Here is a 10,513-nt window from a genome sequence, read left to right as displayed (position 1 = left end):
GTATCGAGTTTCCAAACCACCTTGTATTATACTTAAATTCATGTTTTTCGATAAAATGCGTTTCCTGTAATAATATTATATCAGCATCAATGTCATTTAACCATGTGTATAATTTTGTTCTTTTTTCTAAGGAGTTAAGCCCTCTACAATTAAGTGACAAAATATTTAAAAACTCCATTGATTACATGTCTGCATTTCTGACATTTAACGTACAATAAAATTACATAATAATGCAATATTATAATTAGGATCTGTTCTTCTGGTTTCTTACCGACTGTTTCCGCTGCGGTGCATTCGGACGTCGTGATCGGCCAATGTCGGTAAGTATTTGGCCCATGGTGTTTTTGCCTGGCCACGCCTTCATCCCGGTGTACATTGTGCCTTTTTTGTCGAGCCCGGATCCCCAGTAGTCGTCAAAAGCGGCTTCCACGAGTAAAGTGGATGACCCAGTTGCAGAGATCTTGTCTCTGAATTCAATCACTTGATCGAATTTGGCCTCTAATACCTTGCGCATAATGTCTTCGCGTTGTTGTATCCAGTGATCCGGAACGGTGACTTGGGCGCCTATGCGTTTGGCTTCGAGTGCGGTGGCGGCGTTACGGACAGACGACGCCCTTATGAGATCCCCAGATCGCATGGCCTTGCTGTACTGGAAGGCATGCTCAGCGGAGGCATGCGAAATACCAAAAATCTTGATATCACATGGGTAGAAGTTGGACATCACATCATCCTTACCACTGAAGGCAATTATGTCCTTAGGGGAAGGGTCGTACTTGGAACATGCTTTGTCCCCTGGGGAATGGCCTGGATTTTTGCAAACTTTGCAACATGTCTCATATTCACAATTAAACCTCAAGTGGTCATCTCCCCAGCAATTGGTACACAGAATGCTTCTCTTGGTAGTAGGTTGCCCCTTATGGAAGATTGAGCATTTAAGCCCTGCGCATTCGCTGCTTTTCGGTAGAAATTTGCCTTGTTCCATTGGTTTCATATATACAAAACGATTTCCATTTAATATTTCTGTCATTTTGAAAGTGTTAGGGTTACGGACTTTTTCATATTTAATGTCTGATGTAAGTATTGCACCTAACTTTTCCAGCATGTTTTTGATACACGTGTCATCCACAGATAGCGGTATCCCACGGACCGTTATCCTCACAACATCCTCGCTGGGTTTCTCGGTCCCTGCGGAGAATGGATTGTTATCAAAAACAGCCACTGTTTTATTTTGAAGCTCAAAACCCTCGGAGATAAGCAGATTGCGACTTTCTCGCGATTCTACATATATTCTCCATAAGTCCCTATCTCTTTGGATGCATTTAATATCAGAGACAACAGTGCCAACTGCGCAAGCAAGGATATAATCAGAAATAGGATTGTTTTTATCGGTTTGAATATCCCTGTTTCTTAAGTATACAGGTTTGATCATTTTTGTGTTTTCCATTGTATACGTTATACACGGGAGAACTGTCCGAGAGTGAGTGAGCTTTACTCACCTGTAGTTCACAATGCTTGTTCACACAAAAATATGACACAAATCACGTTTTTACGAACAAATTCCAATCTGATAATCCAACATATAGTTGATATTCACTTTTTAAATACACTGTACAAATTTTATATACAAGAAATATCTAAATCCAGAGATAATTGTCAAAAAAGACGGAGCAAGTATAAGACACGTCTATCTACCTCTCCGTCACGTGACAGTCCAAACCTTGTTGACTTGATTTAACAAAACTTCAGAAATATTTACAAAAGATGATTCTAACTCACTAACATTAGCCAACTTTGTTGCTAAAAGTGAAATTGCAAAAGCATTGTTTTTGATACCATTCTTCAAATTGTTCATACGAGAATCAGTCAATTTCATGAAAGAAGATAAATGATCGCTGTGTTGTACCAATAAGTTTGCCATTTGATAAGTGTGCCTTGTCAACATATTAATGTGAGACGCAAGTATGTTTACATCGTCCATAGTGGCAGTTCCAAAAAAACTTTTTGACAACGAACCCACAAATGGTAACAGTGCCCTTGTCTGTCTCCTACGTGGAACTCTATTGAGGTCTACACTTGGAAGCAATACTTGAATAGATTTCATGGTTTCATTGAAATGAGTTGCTGCTTGCATATGTAGATTATGAACAAAATGACTCAAACTGTTCAAAGTAGAGCATCCTTGTTTATCTCCTGTACACTTTTCAACTTTTGGTATGGCAAATCTTTTTGGAAGGGGAATTCTGAATGTATGCATCCAATATTCTTGGGCTAGGATGATATTAGGTTCCTCCTTAAAGACAACACCGTAATTTATGCGTTGAATTAAACCGTTGCTTGTTTCAATTGGACTTGGGGATGCGGGGTGCAGGACTAGTATGGCCACCAATAGGAACATAAAGTTATGCAGGGTCCTCAATAATGGTCCTACAAAACACCAAATTAAAAAAATAAGGTTGATGTTGGAAAAGAGAATTCGTCAACATTAGTTTGAGTCGTCACTCATACTAATTAGCACTAACTAACTGTAACATACCAAAGTACTTACAAATTTGGACTCATTAAAATTCCCAACATCAAAAATTTAGATTTAAAGGGTAGAAGACAAATAAAAAATAATTTGATTGTGCAAAGTATACCTGCATGAGTATACAAACTTATTGAGGACCTCAGACTCTATGTAGCTAAATTAGTGTTATACCTCAAAAGGTTTCTGCCCTAGAACAAACACACCTGCTGTATTTTGTAATAAATAAAGCAACATTTGTTTAGTTTTATTTTATTTGATTTGTTTTATATAAGTTTATTACACATTTATGTTTATTTTGGGGGGAAGGGGGTATTTGGGAGAGAATTTTTTTTTTTGTTTATACTTTTTTTTTAAGTTTTACGTTTAAAGCACGTTTTACGTCGCGTTCCGATTTTCGTGAACTTTCGATTAATTTCTTCTAGAACTTTGCCATCAAAACAATGGTCTGGTTCCCAGGTTTTGGTTCCATCGTCCCATTCAACTCTAATTTCTTGTCGTCCATTTCTAAACCTGCCAGCCAAGAAACCTTTGAATTTCCATTGTTTGTTTGGATCATGTGGCGGGATTGCTGGCACAGGTTGATCTGGTTGCTGTGACCCATCATCTCTCAGTGGATCATCGGTATCTGTGTCATCAGCTGTCTGTTGCTGATCCTCAGGAGGTTGGTCCTGGTTGTCTGTCTGATCATCACGATGTTGGTCGGCGGCATTAGACTGATCATGGAGTTGTTGCTGTTGTTGTTGTTGTTGTTGCTGTTGCTGTGGTGGTGGCCTATTGTCTTCATCTAAGTGTCCCCTGTGCTCTTCTGGATCATGGTAGAGTTTGAGATTGGTTGCATTCATCATTGATTGATGAATTTTGTTGTCTGAACATCTCTGCAATTTATAGGTGAAGTTGGGACCCAGTCGAATGATTTCATAGGGACCATCTGCTTTATCATGAAGTTTGCTTGACAGACCTTTAGGAACTTTGTTGATTTTGATGAGGACTTTGTCTCCTAACTGAAAATCTGGAAGTTTCGTGTTGAGGTCGTGTCTTTCTTTGTTGCGAGCTTGATGCTTTTGGATGTTTGACTGGGCAATCTCATTGGTAACCTTCAGTTGTTGTAGTACCTCTTGAATATTCTCCTGGGCTTCTCTTGGTAGATTGTCTTTGGGCTGTAATGAGACATCAAAGGGTAGGCGCATGTCTGACCAAACACTAACTGGTAAGGGGAGTGTTCTGTCGAATGCATCGATGGAGACTTGCGGTAAGCCATTAACACTCCATGTAATGTTTTTGGCCATTCATCTTGTGAAGTTCCTCCACAATAACTCCTGAGGGATGCGGCTATTGTACTATTTTGTCGTTCCACCAAGCCGTTTGTGTTGGAATGATAGGCCGAAGTATGGTGTTGTGTGATGTCAAACATCTCGCACAATGCATTGACTAACTTGGACATGAAGTTCCTTCCTCTGTCTGAGAACAGTACTCGAGGTGCACCATATCGACAAAATATTTGTTGGAATAGAATAGTTGCTGTTTTTTTTGCTGACTGGGTACGCAGTGGAAACGCTTCAATCCATCTGGTAAAGGAGTCAATACATACCAAGATGTACTCATAGCCTTCTGTAGTTTTGTACAAAGGTCCTAGGATATCAATGTGCCATCTGTCAAAACGTTTTGTGATTGAAAGTGCAGCCATGGGTGGCTTGGCAGGATTGTAGTCTTTCTTAGCATGCTGACATCTGTCACATGATTTGACGTAGTTTATGACATCCTGGTACATCCGTGGCCAGTAGTACTTCAATACCAATGCTGTACGTACCTTTTCGATACCAAGGTGTCCTCCGCCAGCTAGACTATCATGATATGCATGTAGAGCATTCTTCCGTAGTTCTCTGGGAAGTGCGATTTGTTTGATAAATTTGACTTCTTCTTCAAGGTCTTCCTCTGGCAATTTTTTGACTCTGCGTTGATACCAATGATAGAGGATATCATCAACCAAAGAGAAATGTTTTGATTCCGCCACTGTGACATCGCGCAATCGAAGATCCTCTGGTAGTACGTTGTCCTTTAGGTATTTGTATATGTGTTGAAAATCTGGACATTCTTGTTGAAGCTGAGAAAGATTAGTGTGATCTACTCCTTGGGGTTCTGTGTCTATCTCATTGATACCTACCCAGTTGATTTCTTTGGGATCATTAGTGTACCCAAGATGAACTTGTATGTAGCTTCGTTCTTCCTCATCAACATTGTCTGTCTATTGTGCTGGTGTGACATACCTCTCTTCAACATCCAGTTCATTTTCTGTCTCAGGCTCAGTAGTAATGGGCTGACTGTCTAGAACATTGATCTTGTGAGTACTTACCTCTTCCTCTACATAAGGCCGTCTGCTCAAGGCATCTGCCACACAGTTGCTTTTACCTGGTCTGTGTATGATTTGGAAGCAGTACTCTTGTAACTTTAGCGCCCATCTTTCTAACCTACCTGTATGTTTGGCAGTTTGAAGCCAAACTAAAGCCTTGTGGTCGGTCACCACCGTGAACTTACTGTGAACTACATATGGTCTGTAAGCTTCAATACCTGACAATACAGCGAGACATTCCTTTTCGGTTGTATTGAACTTTTTCTGATCTGGGGTGAGAGATTTTCCTCCATATGCAATGACATACTCCTTGTTGTCATCGTCTAACTGACCTAATACATACCCAATTGCTGTGTCCGAAGCATCACATGTTAGGATAAATGGTCTGTCTGGATCAGGGTATGCTAAGACAGGAGCAGTCAGGAGTTTGTTTTTCAGTTTGTCGAACGCCTCTTGACATGATTCTGTCCATTCGATCTTTTTGTCTTTGGACAACATCGCGTTTAACGGCGTGGCAATTTTCGCAAAATTATGAATAAAGCGGCGGTAATAATTTGCCATACCGAGGAAACTGCGTACTTGTTTTTGAGTTTTTGGAACTGGAAATTCACTCATAGCCTTTGTCTTTTCTGGATCTACTTGAATTCCATTCTTAGAGATAATATGGCCTAAAAATTTGAGCTTTTTGACAGCAAAATGACATTTAGCTGGTTGCAATTTCAAATTAGCCTCTTTAAGTTTATCGAAAACTTGGCCTAAATGTTTCAGATGTTCATCAAAGGATTTTGAAAAGATCAAAATGTCATCAACATAGACCAGAACAGATTTCCAGTTTTATCCTTGCAGAACGTTGGACATTAGGGTTTGAAATGAGATGGGGGAGTTTTGCAACCCAAATGGCATTCGCTTCCATTCATACACTCCGCTTTGAGTAATGAATGCAGCTTTCTGTCTGCTACCCTCATCAAATTCCATTTGCCAAAAACCTGACATCAAATCTAAATTAGTGAAATATGCGGCTTTGGCTTCCCCTATTGTGTCAAAAACGCTTTCAATGTGGGGCAATGGAAACGACATTGGAACTGTTTTTTTGTTTAAGGCTCTGTAGTCACATGCAAACCGATAGGTGTTATTTTTCTTTTTGACCAAAACTACAGGTGAATGCCACTCTGAATTTGACGGTTGTATAATGTCATTTTCTAACATTTCTTGAAGTTGCTTGTCTATTTCGCGAGTAGCTTGTGGAGATGTTCTGTAGAATGGGAGTCTGACCGGTCTGTACCCAGGTTGAATTTCAATGTGATGTTTGTGTAACCCTGTTTTGCCTAACTCTGTCAAATCTTTAGCAAAGTTAACTGTTCATATGTTCATGCAAAAATTTTAACAGTTCCTGTTTTTGAGATGGATCTAAATCAGCATTTTCAAGATTGAATTGAATTTGAGCATGATTTTCAATGTCTGGGGAGATTTGATTTATTGTTGGACCTTTGGGTTTGTTTTGATTTTGACAGTCAAATGGAAAAATTTGTTTTTCGTCAATTTCCATAGCATGGGCAACAATAAAATTGTGGGGCAAGTACACATCGTGAAAATTTGGGTTCATTATTCTGAACACAGCGTGACTACCTTTGATTTTCACCAAACATTTTGCAGCATTTAACCCTTTTGAGAATAGATTTTCATGGGGTTCAAGTAGCACTTCAACATTGTGTTTTTGTCTTGAAATTTTGATTTCAACATTCATTTCTGATCTCTGGGGAACCATGATGGGCTTTGATAATCTTCCCAAACCTGCGTTAGTACTGATTGTGCATACATTTGGGGAACCATTGTCATCTGGTATGTGCATTGTGTTAGTACCAGAAAAGGTATGAATGAGTGATGTAAACCATCTACAACATGCACACAGAATGAGTATTGAGCACCATTGATTGTAAATTCTAAGTCTAATTTGCCAAGAACTTCTAATCTTCTACCACTAGCACCTACTACATTTGGGAAATTTGGCGTTTGCAATTTTGAGCCATTGAATGCAGTTTTCTCAAAGAATTGTTTGCTAATGATAGTTACTGCAGCACCAGAATCTACAAGAGCACTAGTCTTTTGACCCAAAACATTAACCAGAATTGTATTTTTTGACATGTGGGCAACCAGATTGATTTCAGGACATTTGTCATTGTGCCCATCTTTAGACGATCTAAAGACAGGCGCGATTTCCTATGCTGAATTTGTTTGCTTTTACCAATTTTGAATATCAGTCTGAGTGACTTTACCCGTTTTCAAATCATTAGTTAACCTACGACAGCACATCCATAAGTGGTTTGGTCTGTTACAATTTAAACAAATTTGGTTTCTGGCTCTACAATTGTAAAAAGAATCACAAGACTCACCACATCTTTGACATTTGCCCGAGGACTGCCGCGTCTGCTGCTGACCATTGGGTATGGGTCGGGGCATCTGCTGGTACTGGGCCGGCTGCTGTGGCTGACTCGACTGCATCGCTTGAAACGGGGCGGGTTGGTGATACTGGGTCATCGGCTGATATTGCGTAGGTGGAAACTGTGCCTGATACTGAGGTGGCTGCGGCTGCTGGTACCTAGGGTTTTGACGGTATTGTCTCTGATTGGGCCTAGGTCTGTTGTTATGGAAACTTTGACTGTTCACCATATTCACCATGTTCATATTGGTTGTTTCCATATTCTGTATCCTATCTTCAAGGGAATTTACTGCCGTGCACAGCGATGCGTTGGTGGCACTCTGGATGGCATTGGTGTCCGGTTCCAGACTCTGTGCAAGCTCTGCTAACAGAGCCTGAGTACGGAGGTCCTCCATTGTTGTTGGGTTGTGGCGAATAAGATCTTTCCGGATGTTTTGCTTGAATCCGCCCATGAGTCTTCCCATTAATTTTTGTGAATCAACTTTCAAATCTGTTGCTTTTTCCGATACACGTTGGGTGAACTCTTCCACAGATTCGTTTTCTCCTTGTATGAATTTCAAAAGATCGAACGCATGATGTGACACAGGTTTGAATCGGTTAATGAAGGCTGTGTGTATGGCTGTTAATGATGATTTCACCGTGGTATCTAGTGCGTTGAACCATGTTTCCGCAGTTCCAAGGAAGAAAAAGGGGAGGTATAGGATGGCTTTCTGCTCCGTCAGTCCTTGGAGGTTAACAAGAGCCATAACTTTAACCCACCATTGTACCGCGGAGGTCTTCCCATCGAACTTCTCGAGTCGCACACTTAACCGGTCCGGAGTGGTTGATGGTGGCGTGTTGTAGGACATTGGGGGCGGTGTTGTCAATGGCTGAACATGTACATCTTGCTGAACTTGTTGCTCTCTCTCCATGTTCCTTATTTTTTCTCGGAGTCCTTGCATTTCGTCCTCCTGGTCCACTTGTCGTGTCCTTTCCTGCTCTATCCTCGCTCGCAATGCTATGATTTCCTCTTCTTTTTGCTGAAGTAGTTCTTGTCTTATGCTTGGGGGTGATGATGTGTCCTCCTGATTGCTATTTGACGGAGTTCCGGTATGAGGCATATTCAATACAAATGATGGTAAGATGTCTAAACTATCACTTCCTTTAGAACGCAAAAAGTACCTTGACATAAAGGATCCTTCGGATTCTCCACCAATTGTCACGTCTTGTTTTTTGTCCTTAATAACGTGATCTGAATTCACTATAAATTTGGGGAAATTTAACTTTAATTTGAACACTCGCTTGCTGTGATGAACTAAATTTAACTCGCTGATGTAATTTCTTATTGGTGTCAGCTCTACTGACGTTGTTATAGGTTGAACACAATCTGTCGTGGCTGCAATCCAAATAAGAAAAATGATGATAAAATATGAATACAAGTTTATTGAATGGAGCGTCGCATGGAAGTGTTATAAACAACAGTCACCAGTTACAAAAGTTTAAGTTCATTTACGTATAATATTTTAAAACTCTGGTGACCGTAACAGAGGTATAAACAAGATGTAATAAAAATATAACCTCTGTATTATTAATTAACAATATGAAAAATAATAAAATCTAATGTAAACAATATAAAGAATATAAACAAAGACTTAACGTCGAGGAAATTCGAACTAAAACTTGACAACGCGTATGTGAATTAGAACCAAAAGCGATTACAAAGATCTTAAACGATGAATGATTTGAAAGCCTTAATGGTATAATTTTATCTAATTTAACTGTCAATATTTACTGAGAACTTACAATTTGATCTAAACATGATTCCCGTGTTTTGTTTCCCGAACTAACTTTAAATTACCTCCTTTTACTAAAGAGTCTCTTTAACTTAGAAATGGCGCTAAATTCAAATTCTAATTTACCACGCATCAATGCAACAAACAAAAGTATTTCATTTACTTGTCTATTCTACGACTATCAAATATAAAACTATTTACTAAAAAAAATACATGTGTTAACTGCAAAACTTAGACGGATGAAAAAACAATTATTCTGTCTCCTAGCCGATAGGTTAATAATGAATTATTTCATAAACGACAAAGCTCAAATTTAGAAACTTATTCCTTTAAAATCATAACTTATTTAAATACCAAAATTAAAAAATAAACGTTTAAGCAAATTATTAATTTCTTAAAATCAAACTTTTATGAACTTTGAAACAATAGAAAATAAAATAGAGAGCAACATACCTGCAATCCAAATAAGAAAAATGATGATAAAATATGAATACAAGTTTATTGAATGGAGCGTCGCATGGAAGTGACCGAGTTAGGCCAAATTTCCAGCGACGACCCCACACGCTTGGATTGCAGGTCATTGACCAATCAAAATTCAGTATTAGATGATCAGAAATATCAAAAGTGTGAAAATTTACCATTTTAAGAAAAAAACCTATTAGTGATAAATCACGTGACCCGTACAGTTTATCCGTTTAATTGACATAACTCAGCGCAGCTGTACATAGCCGTGGGTCATTTGCAAAAAGAAAAAAAGTACAATAAAAATGAAACTTGATTACGTAATTGATTAAGCCTATTTCGGACTAGGCCGGATATCAAAGACTGATAAGTAAACTATTTACACACAATACAATGGATGGTCCATTAAGTGGACATGCTAGGGATTACTCAATTTACACCTTCTTACATTTTGTAAAAAAAAAAACTATTTACCAAATAAACAACACAATGTCCAGAGGAATTGCTGTCATGTGTTTGAACATTTGACATTTGAATGAATAAAAGAGAAATTGACAATGAACTGTTAAAATTCAGTAAACAAGTTATCTAATTCTTTAAATATTGCATATTCGTTCATGTAGTGAAAAGTTAAAAATATAAAGATAATGATACAATTTCTAATGAATCTTTTCCGTTAAATCTATCAAAAATAGTCATAACAACAAATTTAATTTTTAAATGAATTTGTGGAAGGACAGCAGTCACCCGTTCGTTTGTATAGTTACGTGTATAAACTTCGGAGGCTTTTCTTAATCCCGACAGGCAACAGATTTGTATCAGTATATAGACATGCACAAAAAAAGGAAAAAGTACACCATCTTTAATAAAAATGACTTTTTAGCGTTGACTTCCAATCAGTAAGAAGACAATCATTAAACAATGAATTTCAAATTATTTGAATCCACAGACATTATCCCGTAACTTGA

At 38.5% G+C, this 10,513-nt stretch overlaps 1 protein-coding gene across 1 annotated transcript; it reads right to left on the bottom strand.

Moving 5' to 3' along the window:
- Nucleotides 1-244: 244 nt before the first annotated feature.
- LOC128187452 (uncharacterized) lies at nucleotides 245-10,249 on the bottom strand. Its single transcript, XM_052857892.1, has 4 exons — nucleotides 9,094-10,249; nucleotides 7,265-8,686; nucleotides 2,014-2,424; nucleotides 245-1,185 (listed from the first exon to the last, which is right to left on the bottom strand). The coding sequence occupies exons 1-4, from the start codon at nucleotides 9,107-9,109 to the stop codon at nucleotides 245-247; spliced, it is 2,790 nt and encodes a 929-aa protein (XP_052713852.1). The 5' UTR covers nucleotides 9,110-10,249.
- Nucleotides 10,250-10,513: the final 264 nt, after the last annotated feature.

Source organism: Crassostrea angulata, chromosome 6 (assembly GCF_025612915.1).
Source record: "Crassostrea angulata isolate pt1a10 chromosome 6, ASM2561291v2, whole genome shotgun sequence".
In the NCBI taxonomy this organism is placed as follows: Eukaryota; Metazoa; Mollusca; class Bivalvia; order Ostreida; family Ostreidae; genus Magallana; species Magallana angulata.
Note: the sequence above shows the minus strand (reverse complement) of the source record. Positions and strands in the feature narration are given on the sequence as shown.